General features: G+C 44.7%; 1 protein-coding gene across 3 annotated transcripts in view; it reads left to right on the forward strand.

Moving 5' to 3' along the window:
* The window catches only part of col22a1 (collagen, type XXII, alpha 1), a 339,481-nt gene that overhangs the window by 285,360 nt on the left and 29,766 nt on the right, over positions 1-24,355 (forward strand). For all 3 annotated transcript variants that reach the window (XM_078215791.1, XM_078215792.1, XM_078215793.1), the window contains 9 exons: positions 4,965-5,000; positions 7,609-7,653; positions 8,625-8,669; positions 9,951-9,998; positions 13,300-13,413; positions 15,389-15,442; positions 18,589-18,642; positions 20,090-20,143; positions 23,543-23,596. In XM_078215791.1, the coding sequence (XP_078071917.1) occupies positions 4,965-5,000; positions 7,609-7,653; positions 8,625-8,669; positions 9,951-9,998; positions 13,300-13,413; positions 15,389-15,442; positions 18,589-18,642; positions 20,090-20,143; positions 23,543-23,596 (504 nt within the window). The remainder of the gene's footprint in view (positions 1-4,964; positions 5,001-7,608; positions 7,654-8,624; positions 8,670-9,950; positions 9,999-13,299; positions 13,414-15,388; positions 15,443-18,588; positions 18,643-20,089; positions 20,144-23,542; positions 23,597-24,355) is intronic.

Consider the following 24,355-nt stretch of genomic DNA (forward strand, 5'->3'; position numbering starts at 1 on the left):
AACCCATGCAGACACGGGTAGAATGTGCAAACTCCACACAGACAGTGACCCGAGGCCAGAATTGAACCCAGGTCCCTGGCGCAGTGAGGTAGTAGCGGTAACCACTGTGCCACCGTGCCAACCCCATTATCCAGCAAGATCAGAACTTAGGAATTGTTACACAAAGAAAGGGGGCAAGGTCTACCCCAGTTTGTTTTTTACCATCCTCCAAATTACATAACACAAGGATAAAGAAGTTAATCGCTTATCAGTTTGTCTGCAACAGACATGAAGCAAAGGACAGGACAATAACACTGGACATATATTTTAACACAGTAAGAAGTCTCACAACACCAGGTTAAAGTCCAACAGGTTTATTTAGTAGCAAATACCATAAGTTTTCGGAGCGCTGCTCCTTCGTCAGATGGAGTGGAAATGTGCTCTCGAACAGTGCACAGAGACACAAAATCAAGTTACAGAATACTGATTAGAATGCGAATCCCTACAGCCAGCCAAGTCTTAAAGGTACAGACAATGTGGGTGGAGGGAGCATTAAACACAGGTTAAAGAAATGTGTATTGTCTCCAGACAGAACAGCTAGTGAGATTCTGCAAGTCCAGGAGGAAAGCTGTGGGGGTTACTGATAATGTGACGTAAATCCAACATCCCGGTTTAGGCCGTCCTCATGTGTGCGGAACTTGGCTATCAGTTTCTGCTCAGCGACTCTGCGCTGTCGTGTGTCGTGAAGGCCGCCTTGGAGAACGCTTACCTGAAGATCCAAGGCTGAATGCCCGTGACTGCTGAAGTGCTCCCCCACAGGAAGAGAACAGTCTTGCCTGGTGATTGTCGAGCGGTGTTCATTCATCTGTTGTCGTAGCGTCTGCATGTTTCCACCCTAAACACGTTAAAGAAGCCATCCCCTACGGACAAGCCCTCCGAATACACAGGATCTGCTCGGATGAGGAGGATCGCAACAGACACCTCCAGACGCTGAAAGATGCCCTCATAAGAACAGGATATGGTGCTCAACTCATCGATCAACAGTTCCGACGTGCCACAGCGAAAAACCGCACCGACCTCCTCAGAAGACAAACACGGGACACGGTGGACAGAGTACCCTTCGTCGTCCAGTACTTCCCCGGAGCGGAGAAGCTACGGCATCTCCTCCGGAGCCTTCAACATGTCATTGATGAAGACGAACATCTCGCCAAGGCCATCCCCACACCCCCACTTCTTGCCTTCAAACAACCACGCAACCTCAAACAGACCATTGTCCTCAGCAAACTACCCAGCCTTCAGGAGAACAGTGACTACGACACCACACAACCCTGCCACAGCAACCTCTGCAAGACGTGCCGGATCATCGACACGGATGCCATCATCTCACGTGAGAACACCATCTACCAGGTACACGGTACATACTCTTGCAACTCGGCCAACATTGTCTACCTGATACGCTGCAGGAAAGGATGTCCCGAGGCATGGTACATTGGGGAAACCATGCAGACGCTACGACAACAGATGAATGAACACCGCTCGACAATCACCAGGCAAGACTGTTCTCTTCCTGTGGGGGAGCACTTCAGCAGTCACGGGCATTCAGCCTTGGATCTTCAGGTAAGCGTTCTCCAAGGTGGCCTTCACGACACACGACAGCGCAGAGTCGCTGAGCAGAAACTGATAGCCAAGTTCCGCTCACATGAGGACGGCCTAAACCGGGATGTTGGATTTACGTCACATTATCAGTAACCCCCACAGCTTTCCTCCTGGACTTGCAGAATCTCACTAGCTGTTCTGTCTGGAGACAATACACATTTCTTTAACCTGTGTTTAATGCTCCCTCCACCCACATTGTCTGTACCTTTAAGACTTGGCTGGCTGTAGGGATTCGCATTCTAATCAGTATTCTGTAACTTGATTTTGTGTCTCTGTGCACTGTTCAAGAGCACATTTCCACTCCATCTGACGAAGGAGCAGCGCTCCGAAAACTTATGGTATTTGCTACCAAATAAACCTGTTGGACTTTAACCTGGTGTTTTGAGACTTCTTACTGTGTTCACCCCAGTCCAACGCCGGCATCTCCACATCATATATTTTAACACAGCTCTACAAGCAGAAGATATTAATCCTTTATATTTCAAGTAAATTCACATTGGGGACTCAAAAGTGAGACAAAGCTGTACTTTTTCTAGCCCCAATTTCAAATGATTCCTTGGCATTCAAGTCTCAATACTGCGCAGTGTATATATTGCAATGTGGAGTGGGATTTTCCACCCCAAAACCAGAAAATCCTGCCCGAGGTCAACAGACCTTTGCATGGTCTGCCCCCGACCCGCTCTTGGGGAGCAGGATGGGAAAATTCCCCCTGTAATTTCATAAAAGTATTTAGTGAGCTCGATTTTGCAGCCCCCCTCCCACTCCCTGATCTCACCGGGCATGTCTTTGGCAGGGGGGGCAAGTAAAATATGAATGAATGAGGTGAATTCTAGAAGTGTGAGTGACTGCCCTTAGCATGAAGGCAGCATTTGACCAAATGTGGAATCAAGGAGCCCGAGCAAAACTGGAGTCAGTGAAAACTCTCCACTGATTGAAGTCGTATCTGGAACAATGGAAGATGGTTGTGGAGGTCACTCATCTCAGTTCCAGGACATCTCTGCAGGAGTTCCTCAAGGTAGTGTCTGAGGCCCATCCATCTTCAGCTGCTTCATCAATGATTTTCCTCCCGTCATAAGGTCAGAAGTGGAAATGTTCACTGATGTTGAACAATGTTCAGCACCATTTGCAACTCTTCAGATATGGAAGCAGTCCATCTCCAAAAGCAGCAAAACCAGGATAATATCAGGATTTGGCTGACAAGTGGCAAGTAACGTTCACACCACACAGGTGTTGAGGTGCTTCGCAATGACCATTTCAAACTAGAGAGGATCTAAGCATCATCCCTTGATATTCAATGGCATTGCCTTTGCTGAATCCCTCACAATCCTGGGGGTTTTCATTGACCTGAAACTGAACTGGACTAGCCATATAAATACTGTGCAATACCACAAGAACAGGTCAAAGGTTAGGAATCCTGCAACGGATAACTCACCTCCTGACTCCACAAAGCCTATCCACCATCCACAAGGCACAAGTCAGGAGTGCAATGGAATAGTCTCCGCTTGCCTGGATGAGTGCAGCTTCAATAATGTTCTGGAAACTTGACACCATTCGGGATGAAGCAGCCCGCTTGATTCAATCCCTCCATCACCAACAAACAGTAGCAGCCATGTGTACCACCTACAAGATGCACTGCTGGAACTTATTGAGGTTCATTTGGCAGCACCTTCCAAACTCACGATCATTACCATCTAGAATGACAAGTGCAGCAGGTACATGAGAAAACCACCACCTGCAAGTTCCTCTCTAAGTCACTCACCATCCTGACATGAAAATATATTCGCCATTCCTTCACTGTCCCTGTGTACCGACACCCGAGGAACAGCAGCAGTTCAAGAAAGCAGCTCACCAGCACTTTCTCAAGGGCAACTAGGGATGGGAAATAAATGCTGGCCTAGCCAGCGGCACTTACATCCTGTAAATGAATTTTTTTTAAAGCCCCCCTATATGGGGCCGGGAAAGGTGCCAATCAGCTCACTCATCCATGCCCTTAGGCCTACTGAGGCCCTTAAGTGGCCAACAATTGCTCACTAAAGGTTTTTAATCCTCCTCCACTGCTGTAATATGCTGGTCAGTGGAAGGAAGGTGAGAATGGGAGGCCAATCTTAATAAATGGTGAAAAGGCAGGAAGGAAGGGGGAATAATTCCTTTGAAGGGAAGATGGTGGTGCCCTGTGTATATTGGGAGCTCCTCTTCAAGGTTCCACACCCCACCGCCCCCCACCTCCCCCAGCCCCCACCCCCTGCCCCTCGCCCTGTGCCTTGTGCCTCCTCGTCTGGCCTCTTTGGTGTTAACCTGTACTAATGACATCATTCCAGCTCTAATTATTAATAGCTTTTTCTTAAGACTGTAGGACGGCACGCTGGCACAGTGGTTAGCACAGCTTCCTCACAGCGCCAGGGATCTGAGTTCAATTCCGGCCTCAGCTGACTGTTTGTGTGGAGTTTGCACATTCTCCACGGTCTGCATGTGTTTCGCCCGGATGCTCCGGTTTCCTCCCACAGTCCAAAGATGTGCGGGTTAGGTTGATTGGCCATGTTCCTTAGTGTCGGGGGGGTTAGCAGGGTAAATATGTGGGGTTACGGGGATAAGGTCTGGCTGGGATTGTTGTCGGTGCAGCCTCAGTGGGCCGAATGGCCACCTTCTGCACTAGCTATTCTATGATTCTACATAAAAAGCTCTACCTTGTGTGTACATTTACCTGACAGATTTAATGTCAGGTAAATGTAAAGTATTTTCCAATGATTAAACCTGTATGGTGTAAGTCTAGAGGAAGATCTGATCAGTTTCTGGAGTGAAGCAGAGTGTAACCTCTTCAGGGAAGCACATATCACTTCAGTCTGGAGTCACCTTGGTTCTTCACTCATGTAGGCTACACTCCAGGAAGTTGTCTGTCTTCCAAGCAGACGGCCTCACTTACTCTAAATGTACTTAGGAAATTTGTGCAGGCAATGGCAAATAACTATTCTGACTACACTGTGAGTATATATACACAAAGTTGTATAAATGTACCCTTAATCTGACTTTGGTTTTATAATGCCATGTTACTGCTCTGAGCTACTACTTTTACCTCCAGAGTAGTAACTATCCAGAGCATTCTTCAGAACAGACCATTCTGAAAGCAGTTACACAAATGTGGCTTCTTTCAAACATAGATTATAGAGCTATTTGGCCATGTGAAAAAGGCTCACGCAAACCGTGTGTGGACTCTGTCCGAATTGTTCCTCATTCCTAACTTCGTGATTATATGGAGAATGTGGCCCACCAGAAAATGCCAAAGTGTACATTTGAAAGAAAATAATGATGTTGTTTTTGTTCTTTTTGTCCAGGGTCTTTCAGGACAACCTGGTGAACGGGGCCATCCGGTAAGATAATAGCGGGAGTAAACATTCGGTTCATCAAAAGAATTTAAAAAGGTTGAACGTTCAGCAGGGCATAGCAACAAGGAACAATGGATTTCTTTGTTAAATGTTCCCGCACCATGTTAACCATCTAAGGCTCGGATTCCCCCTCCCCCCAACCCCCCATTCCCGGGGTTGGTCGGGGCGGGGGGTGGGGGGGGGGGTGCGTAGGTGGGTGGAGGGACCTTCCAGCGGCAGAGTTGACTCACTATTGGCCAGTGCCAGGATCCTCTAGTCCTGTCAGAGCCTACAGTGTTTTGTTTGTCTGGCTCTCCCTCCCTGCCACCGGGGAAGCCACCGTGGGGATGGGTTACCTTCAGCGGGACCGGAAGATCCTGCGTGTCGGGAAGGACTGGGAAATCCCACCAAGAGATTCATTTGAGTTGCCCAGTGTGATTCCATGGGTCAGAACAAAGAACAAAGAAACTTACAGCACAGGAACAGGCCCTTCGACCCTCGAAGCCTGCACTGACCATGCCACCCAACTGAACTAAAATTCCCGACCCATCCAGGGACCATATCCCTCTATCCCCATCCTATTCATGTATTTGTCAATACGCCCCTTTAAAGTCACTACCTCCCCCGGCAACGGGTTCCAGGCACCCACTACTTTCTGGGTAGAAAACTTGTCTCATACATCTCCTTTAAACTTTGCCTCTCGCACCTTAAACTATTAATTGACCCTTCCACCTTGGGAAAAAGCTTCTGACTATCCAAAACTCAAAATGTCACAAACTAACTCAAACTATCACAACAACTCCATCACGGAAGGGACCATTTGGCCCATCATGTCTCTGCTAGACTTGGCGATATGCACACTCTAAGTACACTCTGCCATGGTATTGATCACACTGTTTCCCTTCAGAAGGCAAAGTACTTTTCAATGCTGTAAAGGTAATGAAAACTGGCTCCCAGTTGAAAGAAAACCACTTCTGCGTTGTTTAGAAAGTTTAAAAGTTTATTTATTAGTGTCACAAGTAGGCTTATATTAACACTGCAAGGAAGTTACTGTGAAAACCCCCTAGTCGCCACACTCCAGTGCCTGTTCAGGTACACTGAGGGAGAATTTAGCATGGCCAGTGCACTGAACCAGTATGAATTTCGGACTGTGGGAGAAAACCGGAGCACCCGGAAGAAACTCAAACAGACACGAGGAGAATGTGCAATGGGCAGTGACCCAAGCTGGGAATCGAACCCGTGTCCCTGGTGCCGTGAGGCAGCAGCGCAAACCACTGTGCCACCATGCTGTGTGTAGTTCTATACACGATGCAGCAATTCCTGTTGAAAACAATATGTGGGGGATAAAAATGGGATCAGATTCTGAGGAAGACAGTGGGTTAGTGGTTTTGTCACTCGACTAAAATGCCAGAGATCCAGGGTAATGATCTGGGGACATGAATTCAAATCCAAGTGTGGCAGATGGTGAAATTTGAATTCAGTAAAAATCTGATGAATCCAATAAATGTTAGATGATGACTGTGAAACCTTTGTCGATTGTTGTAAAACCCCATCTGGTTCACTAATGTTCTTTAAGGAAGGAAATAATGTAGCGACCAGCTAGAGTTCTGTGTGCAGTTCTGGTTGCCACATTACAGGAAGGATGTGATTGCACTGGAGGGGGTGCAGAGGAGATTCACTCGGATGCTGCCTGGGATGGAACATTAAAGTTATGAAGAGAGGTTGGATAGGATTGGGTTGGTTTTGTGGGAGTGGAGAAGACTGAGGGGCGACCTGATTGAGGTGCACAAGATTATGAGGGGCATGGACAGAGTGGATGAGGAGCAGCTGTTCCCCTTAGTTGAAGGGCCAATCATAAGGGAACATAGGTTCAAGATGAGGGGCAGGAGGTTTTGGGGATGTGAGGAAAACATTTTTACCCAGAGGTTTTATCCAGAGGTCTGGAATGCACTGCCTGGGAGGGTGGTAGAGACGGGTTGCCTCACATCCTTTAAAAAGTATCTGGATAAGCACCTGGCACGTCATAGCATTCAAGGCTTTGGGCCAAGTGCTGGTAAATGGGATGAGGTAGGTCAGGTGTCTCTGGTGTGTTGGTGCAGACTCAATGGACCGAAGGGCCTCTTCTGCACTGTGCGATTCTGCAATCTGAAATCTGCCACCCTTACCCGGTCTGGCCTACGTGTGACTCCAGAACCACATCAATGTAGTTGACCCCTTACTGCCACTCAGTTTAAGGGATGGACAGCAAATGCTGAACTTTCTTGGCGATGTCCACATGCCTTGAAAGAATAAAGAAAAAAAAATTAAGGCTGTGACGTCAAGCTTTGATAGACATGACTGACATAGGTCATGCTTGAGGAATAACCACTTGAGCTAGAAAGCAAAGGATGGCAGAACCCAGTGCAAAATAACACCTCCAGGAGAGATGGGGAAGTATTTGGAGGGAAAACTACCCAAAGCTCCACATTTGCAAAGTATCCTGGTGACACAACATTACTTTTTGCTCTTGTATGTGAAAGGTGCTTTAAGTTACATTTGTCATGGTTATTGTTTGAATTAGATGGACTAGCTGATTATTTTTATACAAAACTGAATTTTTAATTTTATTTGCCAGGGTCCAAGAGGCACACCTGGAACTCCAGGCCAGCCTGGAAGTGATGTAAGTCTTGCTAACATCCATACAAAATCCTGTCACTTCAGTATGAATATCATCAAGTAACCCTAAGTTGGGGAGGCCATGGCCTAGTGGTATTATTGCTGGACTATTAATACAGAAACTCAACTAATGTCCCAGGGACCTGGGTTCAAATCCCAACATGGCAGATGGTGGAATTGGAATTCAATAAAAAATATCTGGAATTAAGAATCTATTGATGATATGAAACTATTGTCAACTGTGGGAAAAACCCATCTGGTTCACTAATGTCCATCAGGGAAGGAAATCTGCCTTCTTTACCTGGTCTGGCCTACATGTGACTCCAGAGCCACAACAATGTGGTTAACTCTCAACTGCCCTCTAAAATGGCCTAGCAAGCCATTCAGTTGTCACCCCACAGCACGTGGACTGTAGCATTTCAAGAATGCAGCTCACCAACACTTTCTCAAGGACAGCGAGAGATGAGCAATAAATGCTGGCCAGCCAGCGTCGCCATGTCCTATGAATGAATAAAAAATGTCTCGAACAATAACTAGAAAGAAATGGACCAATTGCAAGTACCAGAGGTTTTTTTTTGCCTATAGCGCTGTCTCCCAGAATAATATCCTTGCAGAGTCAGTGGAAAGACGTGCAAAGGTAATCCCATTGAGTGACATGGAATTTAAAAGTATGGTTAAACTGATTGAAGTAACATTCACCATTGCAGCAAGTTAACTGCTTCTTCAGGGTTTTGCTAGAGGGAGATATTTCTCACGATCCCAGCATAATACAAATACTTTATAGTTCAAAGATTGACGGAGGTAACCATCTCCATCACCTCAGCACCATCATTCCACATTTGACCCATTCATAATTTAGTTCTACTTCTTTGGGTCCTTTAATAGAGTGTAACAATTTGGAGTTGCTGTATCAAGCTTTTCTTGGCAACTGAAGTGGTTGTTTTTTTGTGAGATGTTTTCTGGTTTCTTTTGCAGGGTTCACCAGGCCCTCGGGGAGATCCAGGACCTCCAGGAGAACCTGTATGTTAACTTTTCCTACTGTGCCTTTACTACCTTTTCATAGAAACATTTCCATTTTGCTCTTTCTCTCGCTCTTTACTTACCTTTTATCTAGTTGCATTTATCTTAGTTTTCCTCACCGATGGCTGATTATTCTGCATTGAATTTTTTTTTCCATTAACTTTTTTAATCTTTCCGGTTAGTCAGTATCACATCTTTCTCACATTTGTTTCCTTTGCTACCTTTATAGCCTGTTGTTTCTTTCCCTTTGTCCTACCTAACTCATTTCCTCCATAATGGCCTCCCAGAACTCTGACCATATGTGAACTCTGGCCATATCAGACGAAGCACTTACATGTGATCTGATCTAAGGTTTCTGTCAGTGGTATTCTATACTGCCCATCAAAAGGGCCAGATGAGGAACCAAGGGTAACTTCAGCCCAATTTTACAGTGCTATGTTAAAGACATACTGAAGACGCATTTAGAAATGTAGCCACATTTTGCCATTGTAAAGTGACTTTGTTTTCTTGTAGCCATTGTCACCCAAAGTCTCCCTACAGGATGGTGCCTGATACATTCAGACTGGGAGGCAGGCTAACCAATGCAAGACAATCAATCCTCAAAAATTCTAGCTCCACTGAGTACCTGGAATACTGCAATATCCTGGTTCCATATCCACATTGAAACAGCCCCTCCGGGGCCAGTGTCCCTTCACCAAATTTACACTTATTTGCACAGTAAGCAACACTCAGACAGGTACTACCTTGGACAGAGTATAAATCCGGAGTGCGAGTAATCCTGAAACTCTACGTTATGTCCACATGAAGGGCTCCCTGATTGGACAAGCCATTACTGCCTTAATCTGGAAGCTCATATTCTCAGAGGTCCACATCGTAGGCCTTGTTAAAGACATTACACACCGACATGTGACTGCAGAGATTAGACAGCCTCAGTGTTTCAGTACATTATAGCAAAGATTAGGAGCTCAGCGACATGGGGGGAGGGGTTGAACTTTTCACTCCCTTTCCCTGATGCTAAATTGTTCATTATGAACGTGTCTCTTTTTATTGCCTCCTTTCACCCTTCGCCTCTTTTATCAACTTTGCCGCGAGCATCTCACCTTCCAAATCGAAGATGCTAACTTTACCATATTCAATTCCTGAATAAATTGAGGTCAGCAAAGAAAGAGAGAAAAGGAAGCATAGCTAACATTGCATGTAAAATTGGTTGATTGGTTAAAAACAAATGCAGCATCAGTATAGTTATGTTACTCTGATATAATAGTATTTTCTGACCTACAGGCATCATTACCTCTTATTTCAAGAGGACAGATAGAATACATGGTTCAGGTGAGTGGTTTGGTAGTCTCATAGAAAATTGGCTTGGGCAGAGATTGGAGAGAAAATTGTACAGCAATTTAAAACAGCAGCACCGAGATAGTGGAACAAATGCTGTGTAAATCCATCATTGCGACCACACCATGCCTTATCATGGACTACTTGTTGTCGCCCCCTTAGTGAGCGAGAAGCAATAATTTGCTCATGCTGTCATCTCTCCATTTGATGAATCAGCATCTCTTTTTCTTTAAGAAAAAGCTTACGAGGGAAAAAATTATGCACCAGGATTTGGTAAAGTTCTTGCTATCTCTGCTATTCCCCAAAAAAATGGTTCTGCAAATTCTCCTGTGCTTTCACTTTTCATTATGATATTGAAAAATATGCTGCTATATTTCTTCTTTAATTTCCTCTTTCTTGCAGCTATTCCTATTCCTATGATTGCACCTATTACTACTGTTCTCGGTTATTGAACTGTTTTGCAAAGATGTCACAGTGGTTGATTAAATATCACCCTATGATAGACCCTGTAAGATTATCTTCTGATCTTATTAACCATAAGGTAATATGGAATGTCGATGACTCTGTCCTTATAATCGACTAATCAAGCACTGTGTATGACATCATGCGTTCTGTCGGGCAACAAACAGTTCCAAATATTGTTGGAAGATGATTGTTTGCGTTATTACTGTGAATAATCTACTGACAGTTGAAGTGCTGGTAATCTAATTTTCACACCAAGAAATTGCGAGTTGAAATGTAGGCTAATCAACCGCACTGAAAGGAAAACGGTAAGGGGATTCAGGCACTGTTCAAATTAAGAGCTGGGTGTGGAGCTGCATTAAGTGAAATTCTTGTCTTTGTCGATTAGAAATTGGAATAAGAGTAATGAAGCTTGAAAATGTAAGCAATACAGCTACCCTCCCACATTCCCAATGAAATTCTCCCGGGACCCTGTAGTGTCATCACTTGTTCTGCACACCGCCAAAACTGTGAAATGGAGAAGTAATATTTAAGACATGAACAATAAAGGTTTTCTGAGTTTTCGGTACAGTTAATAAGGATAAGTTAAGGTAACAAGTTTTATTGTACATTTTGGACATTGAGCTGGATTTTTATGGAGCTGGAGAGACCCTGCAGAGATGTAAAAATGGCAGCTGGGACCGGATTCTAGAATTCCCAACCACGTTGTTAAGGCCCAGACCAGAAACTCCAAGGTATTATGTGCAGTTTGCCTGGACCTCAACTTTTGCATTTGATTTTGGCATTATGGTGAGCACAAGGTGCTTCACTCCAGGGATGGGATTTTCCGGCCGCGCTCACCTCAAGGCCAGAAAATCCCACCCGAGGTCAGCAAACCTTTGCATGGTCCACTATCGTGGGCAGGACGGGAAAATTCTGCCCTGGTACAATTCAAGTGATCCAATCAGAAGCTTTTATCAAAATAAATGTTATTTAAGAACACAGTTAGAACATAATAAAGAGAATTTGCATAACTTTTACCAATTAAAATATTAGACATGGCAAAGTCGAATCCTTAACAGCTAGCTATCTCTGTTGTTCCAATTTAAAGTAATACCTCATTGACATACACCCTTCTTCAGAATTAGTTAGCACATAAACAAGTATGCTCACGTGATACTGAATTTTTAGCTTTTTAACAATTCTGGACAGAGATCCTTGACAGCAATTTTCAGAGAAGGATATATCCTCAAAATAGCAAAACCTCAAAGAGGTAAACTTAGCCTCTGGCAGCTTCCAGTCTCCAGACTTCAGAGAGGGCCAAAGAGAAACACTGCTCTCTCCCAACTCAAAAAACAGAATTGAAGCTTAAATGTTCTGGGGGGAATTTTCCAGTCCTGCCCACCATGGGAATCATAGCAGGTGGGGACAGACCATGCAAAGGTCCATTGACCTCAGGCGGAATTTTCCAGTTTTGGGCCGAGCAAGGTTGGAAAAATCCTGCCCGGTATGTAAGCCCAGCCTCCCCTGTCACATGACTGTACCTGCTAATCATCCCAATCAACCCTCACACTGCAAAATCCGACAACATTCTCGCCGTTAGAAACAATGAAGCTGTTGCAACGACAATATAGGATGCCAGTAGACCTGGTGGCTCTGAGTGCATAAAACTGCTACAACAAATCCTGCACAAGAACATGGCTCAAATGCATTTCTTGAAGGCACAGTATTGTCACAGCATTCTCGTTGTCCCCAGTTCTCAACTATGCAGGTTAAGGATGCGGACTGGTGAGGGTCATGCACCCGTACCCTGCACTCCTGACCTGGTCAGCTCCACAGCGTGTCTTTGTTCTTTGCAATTTACCCATGCCCACCATGCCAATGTATGCTACCCACCCATTTCCTAAGGCACAATACAAACTTAAATGCCAAGATATGGTCCGCTATACCCTCAATGCCCCCAATCTCCCATGTCAAGCTTCACCCAATTCCCATGACCTTCCATGCCAAGCTATTGCACATCCACGTCCACACCCATTCACCCACTATAGAATCAATACAGAACAAATGAACCTATATTGACAAAAAGATGGGTGAAGAAGTTTATTTAAAAGTTATTCATTCAAAACTTTCTACTATCTTAATACAATCTTATTTCTCTACAACCATGAAATCCCTACAGTGCAGAAGGAGGCCACCTGGCCCATCGAGTCTGCACGGGACCTCTGAAAGAGCTCTATCAACCGTAATTAACTGGGGTGGTAATAAATTAGAAAGTTAGTTGTTAGCAAATTCCCAAAAATGCGATGCTTTATTACAGGAAGCACATCTTTTCCATCTTGTTCTTAAGTTGTTCAGATCACCTTGCCACTCATTTTAGGTGATGTCTTACACTCGCAAAGTAGGTAGGAATTTTTTTTTTTAGCTAAGCCCAAGCATGCTTATTTTAAAAATATCTCTGCTAATATACATCCGGGCGATGAGTATCTTATTTTGTTAGGCAGGTTGATGTTGCACCATTATTCCATTCCTTCTCATGGTCATCTTTTTACCTTAAAATTTAGCTGAGCACACAGTACCTTTTTTGGGCTGGAGAATTTCATTAGACTTACACCGCCGTCATTTACTGTTTTTGTTCCTTAAAGGAGCAGTGGAAATTATGGACTGGAACATCAAACAAGATTCAAAACTCTTTACTGCAAAATGAATCTGGAATGTTCGTAATTTTACCAGTGGAATCAAATCTCATCAGATTGGGAACTACTGCTGAACTGGGTTATGTAAACTGGGTGCTTCCTTCTGATCAACGCAATAACGAATTCTTTCTGACATCAGTTTTGTTTGCCTTCCCTAGGACTTGTGCACCAGCTGCCCAGCCGGTCCACCTGGACTCCAAGGTCTACCAGGCTTGAAAGGGAGCAAAGGTCATGCAGGCCCCCCTGGGAAAGGTGGAAAAGATGGCCAAATGGTATGTGAACATCAAAGGTTTCAAAAGCAAGAGTAAAATCCAGATGTTAGGTTCACGAATTCGCCGACACCTTGTGGTCTGGTACAAGGGTACAATTTTATTCGAAGTTCCTTCTTCCTTGCATGATGTTTACGGTCTTCTTTGTTCTCTGTATAGGCATCGTTATATTGTATGCTAGATAATGCCCATTTACATTCATTGGCTAGTTGGATGCATTTGCAGAGGTGGCCAACACAGATCGGCTCAGGACCCCTGATCATGCACTGCCGGTCAACATGCATTAGCTCAGGACCTCTGGTCACGCACTGTCCATGAGCCAACGGCTATTGCTGAGACTAGCAGCTGTACTGTGGGCACTAACAGCATGTCTCAGCATGTTTTAACATGTCACAATACAAGTAATACATCAGCACAATTCATTTCAAGAATACACTTACATTGTAGAAATGCATACATGATAGAAATAATTATAACTATTGGCTTCCCACACAGACCAATAAACTTTTGAAAAGTAAACCTGCTCCAGTCGCTTATTGATGAATGTGGATGTCCATACGCTGACCATACACTGTGGTTAGAGAAGCAAGTACATTCTCCTTAGAGAAAAGAAAGTTTAGAGGAGATTTGCTGGACGTGTTCAACATCTTGAGGGGTCAGGACTGAGTAGATGGGGAAAAATTGTTCCCATCGGTGCAAGGGTTATCGGTCACTGATGTAATGTGAATGGCAAAAGACCCAAAGATGACTTGAGGAAAAATTTTTCTACACAGTGCATGTTAAGATCTGGAATGCATCGGAAATGTGGTAGAGGCAGATTCAATTCTGGCTGACAAAATCTGAAGAGAAGCCATTGTTTTAAATTGACTGAATGTGAGCATCAATGGCTGGGCTAGCATTTATTGCCCATCCCTTATTGCCCTGGAACTGAGCGGCTGGCGAGGCCATTTCAGGGTCTATCACGTTGCTGTGGGTTGGGAGTCATGTGGAGGCCAGACCAGGTAAAAATGGCAGATTTCCTTTCCTAAAGGACTTTAAGGAATCAGATGGGTTTTTGGTCTTATGGTCATTATTAGATTCACAATTTTTATTCTGCCATGGAAGGATTTGAATCCAAGTGTCCAGAGCATTTTCCCGAGTCTCTGGATCACTAGTCCAGTGACAATACCACTATGCCACTGCGTTGCTCTGGCAGAGAGCTCTGCATGATTCGACAGACCAAATCACAGCAAACAAAAGATGTAGGATGAGATTCTCTGGCTTCCCCTCAGTGTTTTTCTCAGCGATGGTAAGCGACAAGCCTGGTGGCTGGATCTTCTGGTCCTGCCACTGTCGACGGGAATTCCCATTGAAGCCACCCCAAGCCACTGGGAAACCTACAGGAGGTGGTGTGCTGCTGACAGGACCAGAGAACCCCACCGGCATGAACGGCCAGAGAATTCTGGTCGTAGTGCTGGTCACTAAAGGCTTGACAATGTGAAACCAAACCAATTCTAATATTGGGATTTTAAGTTGTGAGGAAAGATTAGGGAAGGTGGACACGTTTTCTTTAGAAAAGAGAAGAATTCAAGGAGAACTAGTTTATTTTGAGATGGACAGATAGTTCATTGTGGCAAAGAATTCAATTGCTAGGGGAAAGACCAGAGAGTAGGCAAATAATTTTTGCACCATGAACTTGTGATAAAAGTCACACAAACAAATCTAAGAAGCAGCAAGTTGCATTTCTTGATAGAGTATTGACTGAGGGACATGGTTAAAGGTGAGTAAGTAGATGGAAATCAGTCAGTAAGCTAGTTCTTAAAGCATGGAATATTTATGAATCTGCTTGACTCAGAAAGCCTTTCTGCCTGCACTATCCATCTTGGTATTGAGAGTTTTAGAGGGGTAAATCATCCTATTCTCTTTGTTCAAAATAAATTAAGATGCGCTACGTGCACAATTATTGTCTGACCATTATGAACTGTTTATTTTACATTAGGGTGACCCAGGACCAGCAGGTCCTCCAGGACCACAAGGGCCAGCAGGAATAATGGTAAGAAAACAGACACATTTCACTTTGTACCCCCCTGAAGCAAAGATCCTGAAAGTATTGTCCTTCTCTCCTTGAGAATACAAGTAGATTCTTGCAATGTTAATCTGGCTAAACAAAAATAGACACCAATATGCCTTTCCCCTTCCTTGCCCAGTACAAGAACTACACTCTGCTAACCCAGAACATGCAAGGTTCAGTAAGACCCCTAGCAAAGACCCATGTCCTGACATGGCCTGTGGAGACTGCAGGCAGCATCCAAAAGGCTTTTAGGCACAAAATAAGCTAATTTCTTCAATGAGAGATGACGCACATTCCTTCCTAGTTTTCATCATTTCACTGCTATGCTCTCTCATCCCTTGGTTCTGGGAGAACCGGAAGTGGAAAAATCAGCAAAATTCCTCCTTCATCGCGGTTATTACTACAGTCGGCATGTGTTTATTCCAGAAAAGCCAGGGCTGTGCAAAATGAGCAGAAACCCAATAAGCAGTACAGCACAGGAAACAGGCCCTTCGACCCTCCAAAATGCGTTTTAAAAGTTTATTTATTAGTGTCACAAATAAGGCTTGCATTAACACTGCAGTGAAGTTACTGTGAAATTCTCCAGGTCGCCACAGTCCAGTGCTTGTTCAGGTCAATGCACCTAACCAGCACATCTTTCAGAATGCGGGAGGAAACCAGAGAACCCGGAGGAAACCCACGCAGACACGGGGAGAACATACAAACTCGACACAGTCACCCAAACCGGGAATTGAACCCGGTCTCTGGCGCTGTGAGGCAGTAGTGTTAACCACTGTGCTACCGTGCCACCCCTTGTTTTGTAAGATGTTGTATGTTCTGTTCAGTATGTCTCACAAAGAGGTTCATAGGATTGTATGTTTGAACGTTAACTCTTTTTTGGTAACTTATAACTATACATATAAGGTATAGCTCAAACTATGAGCTAACTCCAGGCTTACTTCTATACAAGTCTCTGCATACTATAAGACTCCCTACACAACTGACTCTAATCACTGGTCATGTAACTCTTTATATCCCACTGTGGGCGGTACTGTTCTCCAGTCCCACTTTAACCCTGGCTATGCCAGATACCCTTATACTATATTTGTCACTGTAGCGGTCTTAAAAAGAAAGGCTGCAGGCCTCGAAGGTTCAAACAAACAGAGCTTTATTGAAAGGATGTTAACACTATAAGCTGCGAAGATAAACTGCCCGTTTGCCCATGCAAACGGCTGATGACATCATCATTGACATCACATGATCGTCCTTTTAAAGTGCCTTTTTTGCACTGCAAAGCTACTGGTGAGGAAACACGAATAGACAAGAGTCACCTTTTCCTCTTGATGTTATATCCTGGACATCAAGCTATTCCCAGTGCGACAGAGAGGAATACCCGAGCTGTACTGTCCACACACTTAGTGGAAGTACAGAGGTAATTTACCGTAACACCTTTGGTAGCATTGCTCGCAGGATGTGCTTGATGGTGGTAAAGGTTGTCTTGACTTCCAGATTGTGATCTGGGGGAACTCAACTTCACTTTGCATTGAGATTAAGAACTCATTATGTGGAAGTAATAAGAATTCCATGGCCACTCTCTCCATGTGGATACACCTATGTCTTGTGCCACCATTCAAGTAGTCATCTTAATAAAACCACTTAAAAGATATATGTCCATTTTAAAGGTTTTATTGGTTCTCAATGAACATTATAAAGAGAGAGCATATATAAATTTGAATTTTGTGATCTAGAAACATAACAATTAAATAATTTTGAAACACTTTCTTGATGTATTCTTTGAATGTGCCAAATGATTGCAGTATCACGACTTCAAAAATTAGTGTCAAAATGACAGACGAAGAACAAGAATATTACCCCCCCCACCCACCCCACTACACTCCCCCCATTTCCCCCCCCCCCCCCCCCCGCACAACCCCCTTCAATGGGCAGGAGAGGGTTTCTGGAGAGTAGGGTTGTGGGTTAAAATGTCAGGATTAAGTAACTCAACCCAGTCCAACCCCATTTCCATCAATGTGACATTTGGTGTTCACAAATCTCAGAAGGTCATGAGTCTATGGGACTCTCTTCCCTTGAGAGTGGTTGTGGAAGGGTCAGTGAACATTTTTAAGGCAGAAGTAGATAGATTCTTGACTAACAAGGGTGACAAAGGGTATATGAGGGATAGGCGAGGATGTGGAACTGAGGCCACAATCACATCAGCCATGATTTTAATCGAATGGCAGAGCGGGCTTGAGTGGACGAATGGCCCACTCTTGCTCCAAGTTCAGATATTCATATGTTTGTAAATCAGGCCATCAATGAAACTCCTGAACAACATATTTGGGGACCTAGATGACTGTCAAAAATTGGAACCAGATGAATTTATCAGGGCCACGATTTAAATTTAACCAGGAATGAGTGAAAAGCCCAGGTAGCAAAATTTTCAGTAGCACATTTGAGGCAGTAAGATCACCTCCTCTTGGCTTTTGTTATTGGCCAAGAGGAGCTGGAGTACGCAAACAGCACCACACCAACACCTTCCCCTGCCCTTCCCCTGCCCTTTCTCACCGAGGCCTCACAAAGAATTAAGCCTCCAGCCTTCCAATGACAGCTCTTTTTTCCCCTTGCTCCTCTCGTTACCCACTTCCCTCCCAGCTTCTGATTATATCTCTGATGTTGTCTCTCCACCTCTCAACGGCCCAATCATGGCCGTGCTATCCTCTCTCTCTCTCCCTCTCCCTCACTTCCTCATATCAAGTCCCTTCATTATATTGGAAAGCTGAGTGTGGGTTTTACATTTTACTTTGCTCCGAGCTCATCATTCCTCATTGGAGAGGGTTTTCACTTCATTACTCTTAACAGTTGAATTTTCACTGGCCGTTGAGCAGGAGTTCTGGTTGTTAAGAATTTACAACACTCCTCAACAAAGGAGTATCTACTGGTCATGAGGGATTATGTTCACCTAGCCACAGCAGGTAGCATTTGTTCTCCCTCTCTACTCTAAATCACAATAATCATTGGTGCCAGCCAGAATAATAGAATTCTAAATTAACAACAGTAATTCTAATCTTTTATGCCCTGCTTAATGTAGAGATGCTATTACATTCCAACTAGCATCTAACACTCTACTCTTCTTCTTTTCCATGTATTAGGGCAGCAAAGGTGATCGGGGATTGCCTGGTTCTTCTGGTGAAAAAGGTGAACAGGTAACTTATCATTGTGAAGTTCCTTTAGGAGTGATAAAGCAATTTGTCTTTCGACTTTTATCCAAATTTTGTACCAAATGCAAACGAACCTCCTTCCTTCTAGACCCACCTTAAGCGGAATTAATGGTACAATTGCTTGACTATGCAGACACAGTGCAGACACGATGGGCCAAATGGCCTCCTTCTGTGTCATGACAATTCTATGATATTTTCCCTTTGAGTCTTCAGCATGGTCAGATTGTTGCGCTAAATCTATTATGTTGGCACTATCGGATAGTAAGAGTTTTAACGACACCAGGTTAAAGTCCAACAGGTTTATTTGGTAGCAAATACCATAAGCTTTCGGTGCGCTGCTCCTTCGTCAGATGGAGTGGAAATGTGCTCTCAAACAGTGCACAGAGACACAAAATCAAGTTACAGAATACTGATTAGAATGCGAATCCCTACAGCCAGCCAGGTCTTAATGATACAGACAATGTGGGTGGAGGGAGCATTAAGCACAGGTTAAAGAGATGTGTATTGTCTCCAGACAGTAAAGAGATGTGTATTGTCTCCAGACAGGACAGGCCTGCTGCCCCAGGTGATACATAGCATCGTAGCTTCAGAACTCCTTCAGGAAAAGGGAGAAAGCAAATCTTGGGGAAGTGTGCTCAAAGGGCGAGTAGATTTATGCTTCTTTTGAAAATTATTCTGGAGGTTGGCAGTCAAATATGAGGATAAAATAGTTCCATTAAGTGGCAACGTCAACATGAGGAAAATAGGACAGCTACACTTTATATTTTGCATGGTATAATGCGTTTACATTTTACACTGTTTAACTATCCTAAAATTCCAATTCTCTTGCTTTACACTGGTCAGTAGCTTTCTGATGATGAGAAAATGATTGCCATGATGTGGTGATGTTGGCGTTGAACTGGGGTACACACAGTAAGACGTCTCACAACACCAGGTTAAAGTCCAACAGGTTTATTTGGAATCATGAGCTTTCAGACCACTGCTCCTTCATCAGGCGAGTCCTCCTTCAAATGAAGGAGCAGCGCTCCAAAAGCTCGTAATTCCAAATAAACCTGTTGGACTTTAACCTGGTGATGTGAGACTTCTTACTAGAAAATGATTGAAATAGCTATTCCAGGGATTCTTTTAATTCCCTGATGATGCTTGACTGGTTTAGTTTGAACATGGAGTACGAATCAATGGGAGAACACACATCCCGGATCCTTGGAAAATCACAGGTTGGTGCAGTTCTTGGTCAGTGCTGAGTTGATCGATGTTGCATTACTGGGTATCAGTATCTCCACGCTGAGGACAATTAAAAACCAGCTAAAGTTGTCCTTGCTGACCACTGTCAGTGATCCCGTCTGGTAGCGATCATGTACTCATATTTCATACATAAAGAGAAAGTTCTTCTTTTTTAACTCGGGCTTTCTGCTTGTTTTTTCCCCTTTAGGGCAGTCCAGGACTGCCAGGTTATCCCGGACCACCTGGAACTGTTGGCCAACCTGTAAGTATAAATTTGCACAGATGTCTCATTTTTAGCAGGAACTTTCATTAGAAGGAACTGGTGCAATGGGACCATCCATACATTGTCTTTCTGTAATACCGAAACATATCAGGTCCTGTACTGTTCTATGTCTATGTCTATGTCTATGTCCTGATTTGCTCCATGAGGTTTTGTTTAGACCCCAGTCCACTGTACTGTATGCAGTTCAAAACATCGAATTATCGGAAGGATGTTATTGCCTTTGAGAGAATGCAAAGGATCCACGATATCAGACTTTGGAAAGGGAGGAGGGCCGAATGTGAGCCACACCACCGGCCTTTGCTGCTGGCCCGACTCCACCCTTCTTCCAGTGGTTCCCACCCTGCCACCTTCCCCAAAATTACTTACCTGTGGCCTGGGTGGTTCCACAGTGCTGGGACTCTGGTGGTTGTCCTCTAGGCAGCAGCCATGACACTTCTGAGCACAAAATCTGCTGGCCCCAGATTGACCAATAGCTCTTGGTAGGTGAGACTTCCACTCCTGGGGTCTGGATTCCAGAGGAAGGCCTGCTGCTGGCCTCACCACTGCCTGATTGGTGTGCCTTCCTGAAGGACAGGTCCCTCACCAGCTCTCACACCAGCGGCTGAGACCCCCAGTGTCTCAACAAGATTCTACCTGTAGTATGCTGTCAAGCTCAATGTTTTTGCACAAAGTTGACTGGTATCAATACTGATCAGTTTATTGTGTTTATTGGGCACAGACCACATTCAGAATTCTCCCAAATCCAGGGTTGTCCGTCACTGGGATCAAAAGTGGAAAGGGAGCCCTTGCGGGCAGACGGCGGGACCCTGGGTGGCACTTTACCAGCAGTTGCTAATTAAGAGACCAATGCCAGGACCACTATTGAAGAAGACAGCCCGCTTCCCAGAGCTGCTGCCCAATTAGAGGTATAGCAGCTTCGCAGTCCCAACAACATAGTCAATGGAGGTGGCCAGTACTGCAGCCACAAGAAGATGAATAGGGTGATTCCATGCTGAGGTACACCATGGAGCAGATATAAAGGAGATCCCCCTCCAACTGCCTCATAGTGACGTCACTTTTTGATCCTTCGATGTCGGCTCTTCCTATCATTGTGCAGCAGAATTCACCAAGCGTTGGATTGTTCACCCACTAATAGGGAACGTGAGCTGGGATTAGACCGTCATGAGACAGCTTAGTTTTACCCAACTGATGATTACAAAGTGTTGTTGCAATAGGAATCCTGCTCAGTACGAGAGGAACCGCAGGTTCGGACATTTGGTGTATGTGCTAGGCTGAGGAACCAATCGTGCGAAGCTACCATCCGTGGGATTATGACTGAACGCCTCTAAGTCAGAATCCCGCCTACAGGGCGGCAGCCCTCCCTCCACTTGTAAAATGCTAGAAAGGACAGGAAGCGGGCTTTATTTCAGCATTTAATTTGCTTCATTGGCCACCCACCTCCAGTCAGCAGGCAGCCACTCCACTATCGCTCCCATAAGAACATAAGAACATAAGAAATAGGAGCTGGAGCAGGCCATCTAGCCCCTCGAGCCTACCCCGCCATTCAATAAGATCATGGCTGATCTGAAGTGGATCAGTTCCACTTACCCGCCTGATCCCTATAACCCCTAATTCCCTTACCGATCAGGAATCCATCTATCCGTAATTTAAACGTATTCAATGAGGTAGCCTCCACCACTTCAGTGGGCAGAGAATTCCAGAGATTCACCACCCTCTGAGAGAAGAAGTTCCTCCTCAATTCTGTCCTAAACTGACCCCCCTTTATTTTGAGGCTGGGCCCTCTAGTTCTAGTTTCCTTTCTAAGTGGAAAGAATCTCTCCACCTCTACCCTATCCAGCCCCTTCATTATCTTATAGGTCTCTATAAGATCCCCCCTCAGCCTTCTAAATTCCAACGAGTACAAACCCAATCTGCTCAGTCTCTCCTCATAATCAACACCCCTCATCTCTGGTATCAACCTGGTGAACCTTCTCTGCACTCCCTCCAAGGCCAATATATCCTTCCGCAAATAAGGGGACCAATGCTGCACACAGTATTCCAGCTGCGGCCTCACCAATGCCCTGTACAGATGCAGCAAGACATCTCTGCTTTTATATTCTATCCCCCTTGCGATATAGGCCAACATCCCATTTGCCTTCTTGATCACCTGTTGCACCTGCAGACTGGGTTTTTGCGTCTCATGCACAAGGACCCCCAGGTCCCTCTGCACAGCAGCATGTTGTAATTTCTTTCCATTTAGATAATAATCCAATTTGCTATTATTTCTTCCAAAGTGAATAACCTCGCATTTGTTAACGTTATACTCCATCTGCCAGATCCTCGCCCACTCACTCAGCCTGTCCAAATCTCTCTGCAGACCTTCTACGCCCTCCACACGATTCACTTTTTCACTTATCTTTGTGTCTGGTAATATCCTGTGGTCCCCTCCCAATTCCCTTCTGCTGCCATTTTGAAAAGATCTCCTGCCTCCCAGCAGAGGAGGGGTACAAACACAACCACCATGAAACACATCCTTACCTCCTCCCTCCTCACCATTCATTTCAGATTAAGCATCACTTGCACCTCCTTCAATTTGATCTATTTGCTGTTCCCAATGTGGTCTCCTCTCCACTGGGAAGACGAAATGCAGACTGGCCAATCGCTTTGCAGAACATCTTATCTCAGTCTGCCATCTTGCTCTCATGCCCACATGTCCATCCTTGACCTGCTGTAATGCTCCAGTGAAGCCCAATGCAAGCTGGAGGAGCAGCATCTCATCTTCCGATTAAACATGTGACAGCCGTCAGGACTCAACATTGAGTTCAACAACTTTAGACAGTGACCTTTCTCCTCCATCTTAATACTCTTTTTTGGTGTCAATGCAAAAACTATCCCCCACCCCGCCCCAACCTCCCTCCAGGCCAACTGTCCCTTGTTGTTGAGTTGCTGTATCGTTGTTGCAAGCTCTCCCACTAATCATTATTCCAGCTGTTTCAGCCCTCTTATACTGTACATGTTCTGATGAAGTGCCAAACAGACTGGAAACATTGGCTGGAAATCTCCCATCCCACCTACCTCTGGAATTTTAGTGGGCGAGTTGCGGAGAGTGTGAAACACCATTGACATTCGGGCGGGAATTTCTGGCCTTTAGATGAACGCGGCTGGAGAATTCCGCCCATTAACTCTGTTTTCTCTCCCTATAAATGCTGCCAGACCTGCTGAGTTTTTCCAGCATTCTCTATATTCTTGGTGCCTGAATTAGTTCCTTGTGAAATTTGACTGTGTCAACTGTATAACAATAGAATTGTGCATTGACTTTTGTTTGAGTCCGCAGTCAAACTCCCCTTTACAAGTGGCATGAGGGACATGAGCTAAGCAGCATTGTTTTATTCTTTCCAGGGTGCTGATGGTATTCCAGGGTCTCCTGGTGCACCAGGCCTGCGAGGAGAGAAGGTAAGATCGAGGTCGCTTCAAATAGATTGGGGAGGAGTGCATTTTTGAAGAAAATATATCTTCTTCTGTGTACAGGTCTGAATTGTTACAAACTTTAGGAGAAAACACTGTCCTACACCATCCGACACCATTCACCACAGTTCAGTCCCATGCCAATTCAAGGGAAAGCAAAATTATCAGTAACCATGGAGAATGCCATGGCAACCTGACAATTCTGGTAGCAGATCTGAATGTTCTGGAGGAGTAATGGATGAGCAAAAAGAAGCCAGAATTACTCATAGTTTTGTTTTATGATAAGTTGGTTGGAATAAATAAGTCAGAAAGATCTGTAAATTCACAATAGACCCAACAGTATCTGTAACTGGAAAGCACGTAGTGATCGGAACAAGGCAGGTGGGGAAATAATGGAGGGAAATTCAACTCTCTGGTGGAAGGCCAGGTTGACAGTTAGGGAGTTGCTGCAAGAGGTCTGCTCCACCTTCATGGTCAAGTCCATGTACATACAGCAAGCGATCTGTCTGGTTCTCGAGGCAACTTGCTGGAATCGTTGAATATCCACCAGACTAACGCATACTTAAGCCCCGGGGTGGGTTAATGCGAATGGCAAAGTGGGGAAAAGTTGCTAATTTGTATATATTCGTAGGCACCCTGCTAAGTTAGGCCACAACCGTTCAGGGAAAGAGTAGTGGTTTTTTAAAAATAAAGCTGTTGGGGGAAACGGAGATGTTAGTGTCGTGTTTCTTGTTTTAACTTTTTTCC

This window comes from Mustelus asterias, chromosome 7 (assembly GCF_964213995.1).
Source record: "Mustelus asterias chromosome 7, sMusAst1.hap1.1, whole genome shotgun sequence".
In the NCBI taxonomy this organism is placed as follows: domain Eukaryota; kingdom Metazoa; phylum Chordata; class Chondrichthyes; order Carcharhiniformes; family Triakidae; genus Mustelus; species Mustelus asterias.